The sequence below is a fragment of the Chenopodium album genome, chromosome 7, assembly GCF_948465745.1.
Source record: "Chenopodium album chromosome 7, dcCheAlbu1.1, whole genome shotgun sequence".
In the NCBI taxonomy this organism is placed as follows: domain Eukaryota; kingdom Viridiplantae; phylum Streptophyta; class Magnoliopsida; order Caryophyllales; family Amaranthaceae; genus Chenopodium; species Chenopodium album.
The window spans coordinates 36,250,493-36,264,564 of record NC_137840.1 but is presented as its reverse complement, the minus strand read 5'-3'; the positions used below and the strand labels follow the sequence as shown (position 1 = coordinate 36,264,564).

Genomic DNA, 14,072 nt, shown 5'->3' with positions numbered 1-14,072 from the left:
AGGTACTTACTGTCTCTATACTTTCGCCTGAGGCCGACAACTGCAAGCATCTTCTCTTGGAAGACGTAATGGTTATCGGGAAGCCATCGAGTTGGGAGAGACTTCAGTCGGCCGGTCCCCCTAGGATTTTTCTGCTTCCCGAAGAAATTCATCTGCTCATAACTTGGATGGCTGGCGGCATCAGGGTCTTCATGACCCAAATCTTGCATGTTCGGATCGGGCCTGGAAAGATAGCGAAAAGCCCCGAAAAAGTAGGGATGCTCCGGATCAGCAGGGGCCCTCACCCAGATCCACTGGCCTCTCCAGTCCTTATCCGAAGAGTCATTCGGCCACATAGTTAAATATTGAGGGCGACTCTCTATTCGCCACCAGCCTGAAGACCCGTGCTGGCCGTACACGCTCTGGGTGTTCTGCACTAGCTGATGCATCCTTCGGAAGCAATGCAAATTCGGCTCAACAGCAAAAAACCGGCACACCCAGAGATAAGTCATCACCCGTCAAATGCTGACAGGCGTTAATTGGCACAGGGAAATCCTATACTTTATTAGAATATCCCTGATGAAGGGATCCAAAGGAAACCGAAGCCCGTACTGCAGTTGCCGAGTGTATACTCCCACATACCCAGGGGGAGGGCGGTGAATTCTGTTAGTAGGCGAGGGCATTCGACACCAATACCCATCTTCTTCAAAGATGTCGTAGTGTAATTCGATCTGTTCGGCAAACTGATAAGCTTCGGCATGCCTAACCCACCAATAATAAGGGGTATTGTCAGTCATAGCTCTTTGGGCTTCAGCATCCTGCCATTCAGCATACCCAGGTAGCAAACCCCAGAGCACAGGAGGCAGGTTTTGCCCCTGTTCAGCAACCCCAGCCTCGGCACCCTGCTAAGGGGGAGGCCCAGCCTCGGCCCCTTGCTAAGGGGCAGCTGCGTTCAAGGGGACCGTCGGAATCCCCTTTTCCGGGTCTTCCTCGACGCGTTCCCCATTCCATACGTCAGCGCGGTCCCGGGGATCCCGGACCTGACCTCGTCTCCCAGTCTGGCGACCTCTTAAACGAGCCATAGACGGATTCGCGGGAAAGGAAATCGGGAAAAGAGGAATTCTTTGAGAAAACTAAGAAAATCGAGGGAAAATCGAAGAAAATTACCTTTATGAGAACCGAAACTCGCCGATTCAATGGGTCGGAGCAACGGGTTTGAGCGTCGAGCATTGATTTCGGGTGGGAAGCGGAATTTCGAAGTGGAAGCAACGGTTTCTTAGAGAATCCGAGAGTGAATTGGTGAATAAATGAGAAGAGAAATGGCGAACGTGGTTTTATGTTTCCAGAAAATGGGAATTTAGAAAGCCAAAATGCTTAATTCCTCTTAAACCTCCTTAAGTAACCGTTAAACACTCTCTCTCTTGATTAACCGCCCACTATCCACTCAACTTCCCATTAATTATCCAAATTACAGTTATTTAGTTAATGACTGTTTAAAATTTAAATCTTTTGATTTAATTAAATCATTTACTTCCCTCCATTTTTATTGGATTCAAACCCGACCCGTCACCCTTCCAAATCGGGTCTGGGGGGCAAGTTGTTTGGGTCTAATTAAGCTAATTGGGCCTAGTCATTAAATGATCCAATATTCCAAGGTCAAGGTCCAAGCCTCCAATCAAGCCAAGTCAGCAACAAGTCAATTGGTCCAAATGGTTATGGTCGGCCCATGATTATTTGGGGCCCAATTATTCTCCTCTCTTTGTATGCTAAGGTATAAAAGCCTTCAATTACATCATTTGTCACATACACACATTAAAGCCTCAAGCATTAAATCTCTTGCATAGCTTTTCTCTCTAAACACTGTTTGACTTCGGCATCGGAGGGGTCTTCCTCGGATCCACCCCCGAGGCCAGTTTACGTGTGTTTGCTGTGCAGGAAACCTTCGGCCCAGCATCATTTGGACCGGACCAGTCTTCACCCACTTCATTGGACCTTCAGCAAGGTCCCATTGTTTTCACCCGAAACAGTAGATAAATTCGTAGTATATAAAACTATTATGTCATATGAAATCTTGTTTTAATTTTTCTCTATTTTATTTGTAACTATTAAATTTTTAAATGGGCATGATTCGAAATTAGACAATATATAAAGGAAATGAAGATATAATGTGTAATTATTAAATAATTAATTGTAACAAAGAAATGTTATTGGTCTAGTGGTAAGGTGCAATTGGACATGAACAAAAGCATTTAGGTACAATTCATTGTTGGCGATATATGAAACAAAAATCATCAACTGAAGACGGTTGTAACGAGTTACAAATTGTGGATATTTTTTCATATTGTTATTATCATATCTTGTATTCGTGTTGGTTCATCTTCTTTGATCCCATGTTAGTTTATCGATCTTCCAATGAAAAAGATGATGATAAAGATATAGGACTCATCCTAAGAAAAATTTAAATGACACCCAAACTAGAGTCCAATTGAGTACCATATCCAAACAGCACAAGCTTGAAAGAAGCTAAAAATCTAACCACCAAAACAATTTCAAAATGCTAAGAGATAAAAGCATTCAATTGTACCCATCATATATAAGCATGGTTTAATCCTATCCTTCACTTTCAGAAAATAACGTTTTCATAGGGACCATATAGTAGCATAATTATTTATTAGAGAATATTAACAAACAACTTAAATAATTTTTAATCAATTCTATGGACTATATGACAGGATGGAAAAGGAAATATATAGAGACATCATAATTATTCAAGTTTAATTATTTTAAAATCATGAATTTCATCAACCCTTTTTGCTTGGAGCCAACTTTAATTATTTTAAAGTTTGCTGGCATTTATATTTTACCTTCATATACATAAACCTGCATACTATGTTACTCATTTTTTCAATTTTTAAAAAATTCTCTAACATATTTTTTAATTTGTTTTTCTTGTTGTCAAGTCTCTAACAGATAGATATGTTTTAGCAACCCCGATCAACTAATCAATGCATTGTTCTGCTGTATAATCTGGGGAAAAAAAAATCTCCTTAAACTTCTTTGTTTAAACAACAAAAATCTGTTCTCGTTAAACTTCTTTGATTAAACAACTTTGATTTGATGGCTATAGCTTCAACCAAAGTAGAGGCTCCGAGGCGATTATCGGAGCTTCTTAACGAGCAGCAAGAACCGTTCGTGCTAGAGATATACCTACGTGAAAGAGGGTATCGAATAAGAAAAAGCTTGGAGTTAGAGAGTGGATATACTGGTTGTTCTACTACGTCGAATTATAATGTTAAGAACAGATCAAGCAAACAGAATTCGAAAAAGAGCTCGAATTATCATGTACCGAGTAAGAGTAGCTCTATTTCAAGCATCGCTCGGAGTCTAGTTAATAAACTCGTTTCGAAGAAGGGGAGGAGAACTAGAGCAACAAAAGAAAATGAAGTCGAGCCTACTAATAAATATTCTTCTACTAGCGGCTCAACTACGCTGTCAAATTATACATGGTTTGAGGGCGGTACAGATGGAGATACTATCAGCATCTCATCTCCGGCTCAGAACGAGACTACTCGTGATGATAAGGTAAATTTTTTAGTACTATTTTGTGTATGTTATTGTTGTGAGGTCGGAAACTCATTTATATCTGCTGGCAGTCAGCATCAGATAGATTGATGATTGAATGGAGAAACGTCGAAGATAACAAGCAATGCAGTCCGGATTCAGTCCTTGATGAACTCGATTTTGAGGCTATCCCTGTTTATAATGGTAAGTTTGTTTTATCATAATCTTTAAGTGACATCAATAAGTTTATACAAAGTCTACAATTTTCATGTGTCAAAATTTGTGTGTACATAGTGCTAAATTGATTGTTGAGTCATATTTTTGTTAAGAAAATTTGAATTCAAATACAAAAGTTAAAAATTGATCAATTCATAATGATATATGGTATTGATAAGTGCGGTTGAAACAGCAAAAAAACCGCAAGAGAGAACACCAGTAGAATCAAGAATAAGGTTTCAGAGAAATGTTTCAGAGGATGCCATTGTATCGGCCTCGCTTTGGGAGCTGCTGGTGCATTTCAGAAACAAGCCAAAGCAGCAAGGGAGGAGAAAACCGTTCCCCGAGTACATGAACTCAAAGAAAGCCTTACAGCACAATCGACAACTGATGTTCGACTGTGTGAGAGAGGCGGTGGAAAGTGGTAAGCAACAGAACAACAGCAACAGAGAAAATGGACTGAAAATGGGACCTGAAGAAATTGGGAAGTTCATTTGTAGAAACTTGAAAGAATGGGGAAAACTGTCTGCTGATAAAACAAACATCAAACAGATACTAAAAATGGACTTATTAGGAGATGATGAATGGGGTGGCTTTGAAGTATGGAAGAGAGAAATTGTTGCTGAAATTGGAAATTGTATCTTTGATGATTTTACAGAACATATTATCAGTGACATGATTGATCACTAATGAGTATTAGTGTATTTTACATGAGTACGTATATAAGTGTCTGATTCGGTTGTTTTGTGTAAATATTTATGTGTCAAAGTCTCCGTATAAAGTCTATATCGAATTATCAATGACCCAACACGGCAACACAATACCCAAAAAGTACGAAAAATAAATTGAGAGATTTTTTTAGGGGGTTGTATTACCTTTATAATGTATATAATTAGTAATATTTGACAGCACTAGTAATAGGAAAGAATAATATAGTTTGGAATGTATGTTGAAAAAAAAAAAAAAAAGAAGATTAGTATGTGGATGTTGATGTCATTAACTCAACCACCAACAATAATTAAAGTGATGCAGACATATTTCTGTATATATTTAGAGTTTTTAGGTCATCTTTGTCGTTCCTCAATCCTCATTGACATGATTAATGGTCTTGGGTCACATTTGCAATTAAATTAGAATAACACATAGCAAAAAAAAAATGAAATTTCAGCTACAAATTATCAAGATAATAAATATCATTAAGTCTAAGTTTGTTTTCATTAGCTAAGAAAATTGTTACATGTATAGTATATGTGGTGTGGACGTGTGGTCTTTGTACACATAGCAGATGACAAAAGTCATTATATTATTGTTTGTTGCTAGTGACCAATTACCTAATTCAATGTAAACCTAATTTTAGAGGCATACACATAAACATAACGAGTGACATGTCCTAATTTCAAATACCAAGATAATTTTGTTAGCATTTTGTGTGAAATTAAAGAAGAACCATAAAGATATGAAAATACACTAAGGGACCGTTTGGTTCGCACGGGGCAATCGGAATGAAATGAACAAAGAGAATGAATCGGAATGGAATGAAAGTCCCCCAATTTTGTTGTATTGTTTATTTTGACTAACAAAGGACACACTGCCACCAATCCAACCACCACACCACCACCACGTAAGTACCCAATTGCTTCACTTCCCACCTTTTCGAGCCACCCCCAGCCACCTCACCACTCACCTCCCCTCCCCCACCATTCGTCGTCCTCCTCCGCCCCTCGCCTCCGTTCACCGTGAGCCCCTAACCACACAATTCTCTTCTCCTCCGAAACCCTAGAATCATTTTCTCTCTCCCCTTAAAGTCGTCGGCGGCTCCCCCCACCACCCTCGAAACCCTAGTGTCTAAGTTTTCGAGGGTGGTAGGAATGCCAGTCGGAGGTTTTACGGGGAGATAGAAGCTTAATCTGGGTTTTCGCGGGGTTGGGGGAGGTTTTTTTGGGGGAGAGGAGAGCTGTGAGATCGCGGTGAGCGGCGACGAGAGGGAGGTGCGGCGAAGGGAGGGGGGACGGCCGACGGTTAGGGGCTGGGTTTTCCGGTGGTTTTGGTAGGAAGTAGGATGGTGGTATGGTGGTGTTAGGATGGCTAGGGAATGGGAATGGAAATACCGAGGGTGGGGAATGAAGAGGGTAAGGGGAATGGGAAAAAAGGCTTAACAAACAGCAACAAAGGGAATGAGGGTAGTTGATTCTCATTTCCTTTGATGAATACCCCCAACCAAACGGCGCCTAATTGCCAAAATTAATAAAATCGAGGTTATCAATCTTTTTTTTTTTTTTTTGACAAAGGAAACTAACAAAGCACTAGAAAGCATAAAACAGTAACTCCCTGCGACGAGCTGCAATAGCAAGAGAATGCGCATCACCCACAGCAGATCTCGAAACCTTGCAAATGGAGCAGGCTACAAAAGAGGACAAAATACACCGGAATTCATCGACAATCCAAGTGACCAAAATATCCACCGTACGAGAGGCCGACAGCAACTACATCATAGCAGAACAGACAGTGAAAAGCCTAAACTTGGTAAACCCTTTTTGACGAACGTGTTGAAGACCCCAGAGGCAGGCTAACAATTCAGAATGAAGAGCAGAACTAGCCATACAAGCCCTAGCCCCACCACCTAAAACCTGAGAAGAAGCAGGATCTCGAAAACACCAACCAGTCCCCGCACAGAAAGAGCCCAAATCCCAAGCACCATCACAAAATAACAAGACGTCATAAACATCCAAGGGAGCACCCTGCAAAATATAAGCCCGAGAACAAGGGGGAAAACCAGGAAGGGAGGAAACCAAGACATTCTCCACTTGGCGAGCTTTATCACTTCTTGTGCTCCAGGACGAGGCTAAGTCAATGATAGTATGCGGAGAAAACACCTCCGAGCGGAATCTGGCCCCAGTCCTAGTAAGCCAAATCGCCCAGCAAAGGCCAAAGAGCTTATCTAAATAAACCCAGTTTTTAGAAGCTGCAGACTGCATAATAACACCTGCAAACCAAGACTGAAAAGGGATGGAATCAACAGGTATCGGAAGAGAACCCCAGGGAACCATATCCCAAATCAACTGAATAAACTGACAACCACAGAAAACATGATCAACGGATTCAGAGGCACAGCCACAGAAAATGCAAGCAGGGTCAATAGGTAGCCCCCGTAACACAAGTGAGGACGCAGTCGAGAGAGCATTATGTAAAATCTTCCAAACAAATAACTTCCATTTAGGAAGAATCGGCAAGGCCCAAAAATGCTTCCACCAAGTAGGAGGCAAAACCAAAGAAACAGACGCCAAACGGTGAGAGAGTAAGAAAGAGTAGGCAGATTTAGTAGAGAAAGAGCCATCCCTAGTAAACTTCCAGTACATGAAATCATCCATTAATTGCTTCGGGCGCTCCAAACTCAAAATAGCCGAAGCAATGTGCTGCGGGAAAAGATATCGAACAACATAAGTCTTCCATGAGAAATTAACAGGGGATAATAACTCAGCCATAGAAGAAGGTCTTTCCGACTCAGGCACAGAATTCTTAAACGAGACCTCCTGACAAGGAACCCAATAGTCATTCAAAATACTAACACAAGCACCTGAACCAATCTTCCAGACCGAACCCCTAGATAACACCGAACAACCAACCAACAAACCTCTACTACCCCAAGAAGGACGAGGACAAGAAATACAGGGTGTAGAAGAAAGTAGATCCGGATACTTAGCCTTCAAGATTCGGGAAACCAGGAGCTGAGGGTGTTGCATCAATCGATTCGATTGCTTAGCCAAAAGGGCTTCATTAAAGGAACGGAAGTTGCGAATACCAAGCCCTCCTAACCCCTTAGGGAGATGTAGTAAAGAAGTAGGGGCCATAGACATACCTCTAGCATCCTTACCAGATTTCCACCAAAACCGGGAGATCGAGGAGTCCAAGCGATCACAAATGGAAGAGGGCACCTTAAAAACAGAAAGAATATGGTTAAACGAAGCGATCAGGATAGAATTTATGATTACCAACTTAGTCGCCTGTGACATCCTTAGAGAAGCAAAAGAAGACAGGCGTTGAACCATCTTATCCACCATAAATTGAAAGTCTCTGCATTTACTTCTACCAAGATCAACCAGGACACCCAAATAGGTATCAATCTTTGACTTTACACAAATGTTGGAAAGATTGAGGGGAATCACTAACATTTACAATAATCACCAAAATTGTATGGTAGAGAGATAATTCTCATTTAAATTTCACAAAGAGGAAAAATTTGTTCTTATAAAAGGAGTTTTTTCCTATATATAAGTGGCTAACGAAGCTCCGATTGACTGCGAATAGAATGAAGCTAAAAAAAATAGTTCAATTAACACAATTTCGATTCTTTAGCTAATACGGAGTATGTTTTATGTTTGAGATTTAACCATTGGGAGCATTACATTATGCTTTGTCAATACAAAAATGGCTCACTAAGCTAGATAGAGGTTTTATTTTTTTTTTCCCGGTGGAAAGTCAAATAGAGGTTAATCTTAGTATTAGCTCACCAAATTCGATCTATGCAAAATTATTATTGAATCTATACTTATATATATTAAAAAGCGTTCCTAATTAACAGAATATGTTCCACGTGTTACCTTTTTTAATTTCGACATGTCAGCAATATGTGCCACGTGTCACTATAAACATGACATGTCACCAACATGTCTTAAGTTACAAGTCTTACCATCTTAGCCATTTATTAATTGTGTTTTTTTATCCAACAAAATTATAGTTAACTTAGATAAGTTAATTGATGTTTTATTATACTATTTGTTTCCATTATGTAATGATTGAGTTTATCAATTAAAAAATGTTTATAGCAAGACTTAAACTCGAAACCAACAAGTACAAACTAGCAACCCGGGATATCATGCGGGCCACACACTAGTTTAACATTTAAAAGTCATTCTATAAAACTAATAATCCACAGTTCAATTTGGGTGAGGAGGTTCTTCTTGCGTTGGGCTCTAGTGGCTATTCTCAATGGTGGTTTAGAGCTCGACGGTGCGGTAGTTTCTTGTTATCTTCTCTTAGTTTAGAGTAGCTTTGTTCTCTATTTGATTTTGTTCTTGTTTTAACTTGCGTAGTTTGCTTTGGTTGTTTGGGCTTTTTGCCTAGAGTCTTTGGTTTTGATGTTTTGGCTTGTGCTGGGGCTTCCTTAGGTAGTACCTCTTATGAAGGATAAAGAAGTGTTATCTTTGGGGTCTTGTTGGGCAATTTTGCTTAGGTTGTTAGAAATTGCAAGTTCAAGTTCAACCTTGGTTGTGGTGATGGTGGTCCTATTGAGTGCCTCTATGGGGTGTGACTATGGTTCTCTTGAAGTTATAGGTGAGTGGGTCACCGAGTGTTTTAAAGAGGTTTCGTTTATTAGTAGTGTGGTCTTCCAAGGGTAGGTTTCTGCATTTGGAGTTTGTCGGTTGTAAGTGTTGTTGAGTGGAGAGGTTTGTTGGCTTGTCCTGTTGTTTCGTGGTGTTGGGATGATAAGAGTATTCAGTCAATTACTATCATCCCATTGTTAGTGTTTATGGTGGCATCGTCAGCCATCGTTGTTAATCCAAATCTTGAAGGAGGCTCCCCATCTTTAAAGTTTGGGGTGAGCAAAGTCCTCCAATGTTCTGCTCTCTTTGTTGATTGAGTTGCAAGCAGAGAACTTTCATTGTTGTACAAGGATTCTCAAGGTAGAGTCATAAGGAAAAATTACTCTTTTGGTAGTTTTCCCAGACTCCTAGGAAGTAGTTGTGCTTTGACATCCCTGGGAGTGGAATGGTGTCAATGTTCGCGTTTCCTACAACAGGATGCGGTCTTTCGGTCGGTGTTGATCTCAACAACTTTACTTGTGCTTTTGCTCTTGGGTTATTGCAAGCTTCAGATCTCTATTGGTCCATCTCTAGTTTTTTGGTCCAATTGGCTATTCTTGGTCCACGATGAAGTTTTGGTGGGTTTCTTTTGGTTTTCCCGACTCCGAAGTCAATGGTGTTATGCATTTGGTGGTCTTTATCACGACTCCAGTTCTTGGTCCTCAACAAAGTTACACAAGGTTGCTAGTTTGTTGTTAGTTTCTTTAGTTTCGTGTGTTCGCTTGTCTTTTAGTTTTTTTTAGCACTTAGGTTGTAATTTGCCTTCTATTTATAAAGGTCTGAAAAAAAATTGTAAAAAAAAAAGAAAAAAAATTGATATCAATATTCATGATATTTTCAAAGCTATAAATACACTCACATTGCCATATTTTGAAACAAAAAAATTATTATTATTATTATAGGAGAGAAGGACGAGTAACATTTTTGTCCAAGTGTAGTGAAATTTGATGGCAAAAATTCATGGATGATATAAATAATGTATAGGTTTAAGAAAGTGGTAGAGAAAGAGATTGTAACAAATCCTATATCGCCCTTTATGGTGATTGGATAACAGAAGAAGAGGAAATTGCAGAGGTTGCGTGTTCTTATTTCCAGGACCTTTATGGCAAAAACAGCAATTCTATCCCAAATCCAATCAGAGAAGATGAAATTACCCAAGGGATTAGGGGCATCACTTCTAAGCTTTCTGAAGATCAAAAGGATATGCTTTCTATACCATACACAAGGAGGGAAATCAAAAACGCCTTGTTTGCAATGCAGCCGTGGAAAGCGTCGGGTCTGGATGGGGTCCCTGCCGGGTTTTACCAGAAAAATTGGAGGTGGATACAGGATGATGTTATTGGAGCCGTTCAATCGGCTTTATCTTCAGGTAATATCCTGAGAGAATTTAATTTCACTAATATCGCCCTTATCCCAAAATGTGATAGTCTGACTCTATGGATAAACTAAGGCCTATTGGGTTATGTAATGTGATTTATAAGATTATTTCGAAATGCATTACCAATAGGCTTAGAAAGGTGATCAATGATTTGGTTAGTCAATTTCAAAATGCTTTCATTCCGGGTAGGGTCATCTCGGATAATATACTACTTGCTCATGAACTTCTAGAGAACATAAGGAAGTCTAAGAAAGGAATAAGAGGCAAAATTGCAATCAAAACTGACATGAGTAAGGCATATGATAGAACTAAGTGGGACTTTTTGGAAGCAATCTTGTGTAAGTTTGAGTTGCCAAGTCTGATGATTAATACTATTATGAACTGTGTGCGTACTGTCTCATTCTCTGTGATCATTAATGGATGTCCTCAAAAATCCTTTAGACCGGGATGTGGGTTAAGACAGGGGGACCCGTTATCCCCATACCTGTTCATTCTATGTATGGAAGGTTTATCTGATTTGATTAGAAGTGAAGAGATGGCAGAGAGAATAGTAGGCCTCAAAGTAGCTCAGAAAGCACCAAATATTAGCCATTTGTTTTTTGCAGATGACTCAGCTTTTTTTCTGCAAGGTAAAGAAAGCAATGTGGTGGCTCTTAAGCATATTCTTGACACTTATTGTAAGGCTTCTGGTCAAGCGATAAATCAGAGCAAGTCGGTTCTTCTGGCTAGTCCAAATTCAAAGGAAGAGGATGTAGAAAAATTTAGTGAGGTCTTAGGTATTAGCAGAAGCAACAGTTTTGGGATTTACTTGGGCATTCTAGCAGACTTTGGAACCACAAAAAAAGAAATTTTTGGATTTATGGTGGATAGGGTAAAAAAGAGGCTGAATGTTTGGGATTCTTTGTTCCTTTCCCATGTCGGAAGACTAACACTGATTAAGTCTGTCCTCTCTAGCTTAGGGACTTATGTTCTTTCTGTTTTCAAATGCCCAATGGGAGTTCTTAAAAAAATCAATAGCATCATTGCCAAATTTTGGTGGCTAGGTACTAAGGATGGTAAAGGGGTGTATTGGAGGAATTGGAAGCACCTCACTAATGCAAAGGAGAATGGAGGTTTGGGTATCCTTGATGCATGGTTTTTTAATCAAGCTTTACTGGCAAAACAAGGCTGGCATATCATCATGAACACCGAGTCCCTTATCAGCAAAGTTTTTCGGGCAAAATATAGAATTGAGAAGAAGACTCTTTTTTGCAGCAACTGGCTTGGCATTAACACGGGCTCTTGGGGTTGGAAAGGGATTGAATGGGGTCTACAGGTGCTTAAAAGGGATGCTCGTGGTCTATAGGGGATGAGTGCACTGCTAAAATTCACCATCCTTGGATTCACGGGAATGTGCCGAAGTGGAATGGTTACTATGTTCCTAATAATGATAATGTGGCTTCCTTGCTGTCCAGCAGTGGCTGTTGGAATATGGAATCATGTAACATGATGATTGACAGAGCTACAATTGACAAGATCAGCACCATTACCACTATGGAAGTTGGCTTCAATGACCTCATCATTTGGAAAGGAGATAGGAAGGGAGTCTTCTCTGTCAAGAACGGAGACAAATTTATCTTTGCTGAAAGGTACAGGTCTGAAGGTACTCAACACTAGCAACACATGACAAATAGCATTAACTGGAAGAAATTCTGGAAATCTCCAGGAAGTGCAAGACAGAAAATTTTGCTGTGGAAGATCTTCAAGGGTACCTTACCAGTGGGCAGTGAGAGAAAAAAGAGAGGACTTGGTAATGCCCACCATTGTGTGCTGTGCAATTTGAATTCTGAAAACGAGAATGGACACTTGGAAACCCTAGAACATCTATTTAGGGACTGTGTTTTTGCTTGCCATATTTGGAAGGGCTGCAGGTTGGGCATCAATGCTGCTCACCAGTCTAACACCCCTATAGCTAACTGGATCCAAAATTGACAACATATTTTGTGTGACAGGAAAAGGGGTTTGGAGGAGAGTTATGGCTTGTTACTAGCTGGGTTAGAGAGTATTTGGGAGGTGAGGAATAATATGGTGTTCAGAGGCAACAAGCAGGATGCTGAAACAACGATCAAACTAATGGAGCTTAAGGTAAGAGCTCAAAGGATAAGCAATAGCAGCAATGTGGGAAAGCTGTGTGCAAGTACAGTTGAAGACTATCCACCAGGTTTTGATGCAGAGATCAAGAACAGGATTCCACAACAGCTAGAGGAAAGGGATATTTTAATTGCAGGAAACAGTGTGTGTGCTACCATTTCTCTTGATATTCAGCAGTCTAAGTGCAGGAGCAGGACTCAATGGAGCTGGAAGCTCATTGGTTTTGCTGACAGCAGCACTAGTGTGGAAAAGGTTGTGCAGCAGGGCTTTTCTAACGGTTTGTTGGATGCTATTCTTTGTGGAATTACAACTGCCATGAGACAAAATCTTTGGCATATTAAAGTAAACACTCCAACTCACAATTTAGCCAAATGGTTACAGGAAGATAGTGCAGGACCCTTCCATGCTCGTGATAAAATTCATAAAATTAAGTCTTTACTTCCTAGTTTGCATTGCTTTAGTATCAATAGCTGTAAGTTTATTGGGGACTAGTTCCTTTTCAATGGTTGTAAAAAAAAAAAAAAAAAAAAAACAAATCCTATATCATGACTCCATGATGATGGTGTTGCCAAAACACACTTCTTGCAAAATAATCAAGTGATAAACCAAACCAGTTCCCACTACTAGTTGTTCAATGGCACACCAACACAAGCAATAAAATACACGATGATTACGTGACCCCTTCAAGTAGAAGAGTAAATACCATAAACAATTAGGGAGTCCACCCAATTGCACTTATTATGATAAATGAATGTTACATAAACACATTTTCAAGTCTCAAAAGTGGGTACACAATTACCCAACAGCAATCATAAAAGCTAAACTACGAAAGAAGTAATTGAGAAAATATCGCCAAAGATAAGAGTTCAGCGATATCTCACAATCCGTGGTAGCAAAGGCAATCACACTGTTGAAGATGAAGCTTTTGATGCCCCAAACAAGTTGTCAAATTTTGAGCTAAATCAGACTATGAATGAGCTTCAATAGAAGGTGATTTCTAGGACTGCTCGCTGAAAAACATGAATGAACTCTCTTTGAAACCCTATGTGTTGTTCTCTCTGTCGCTCACTAAATTTGCTTCCTCTCTACCTCACTTTATTGTCCACAAGTGAGATTACCAAAGAATTTTGTTATCAAAGACTTTTGTTCCCCAAAAGTTAACATTTGAGAAGCTACAAAATGCTTTACCAAATGAAATGAGCTTCTCCACATAAGAAGGGACCCATAGCCCAAAGGATGGTCTTTAAGGAAAAAAATATTTAAATAAAAAAGCTCTCTACCTCACTTGACTTTTATCTTTCAAATGGGATTAAAAAACCAAAGTCATTTTTGGAATGATTGTGATCACATTTATGTTCAGTAATCTTCTCAATTAAGGATCAATTTGGTTTCGCCAGCAACACCACGCGCTTCTCATCATTCTCATCTGAACTTTAAAGAAGGCTAAC

The 14,072-nt window shown here is 39.8% G+C and overlaps 1 protein-coding gene across 1 annotated transcript; it reads left to right on the top strand.

Moving 5' to 3' along the window:
• The first annotated feature begins 2,785 nt into the window (after positions 1-2,785).
• Positions 2,786-4,860, top strand: LOC145641049 (uncharacterized). Its single transcript, XM_081692244.1, has 3 exons — positions 2,786-3,561; positions 3,633-3,744; positions 3,950-4,860. The coding sequence occupies exons 1-3, from the start codon at positions 3,097-3,099 to the stop codon at positions 4,444-4,446; spliced, it is 1,074 nt and encodes a 357-aa protein (XP_081548370.1). The 5' UTR covers positions 2,786-3,096; the 3' UTR covers positions 4,447-4,860.
• Positions 4,861-14,072: the final 9,212 nt, after the last annotated feature.

Bases quoted from the DNA above. Each gene is read 5' to 3' on its own strand.
- LOC145641049 (XM_081692244.1), top strand. From the start codon at position 3,097: ATGGCTATAGCTTCAACCAAAGTAGAGGCTCCGAGGCGATTATCGGAG. The intron at 3,562-3,632 runs GTAAATTTTTTA...ATCTGCTGGCAG, and splicing joins AGACTACTCGTGATGATAAG to TCAGCATCAGATAGATTGAT. The intron at 3,745-3,949 runs GTAAGTTTGTTT...CGGTTGAAACAG, and splicing joins GGCTATCCCTGTTTATAATG to CAAAAAAACCGCAAGAGAGA.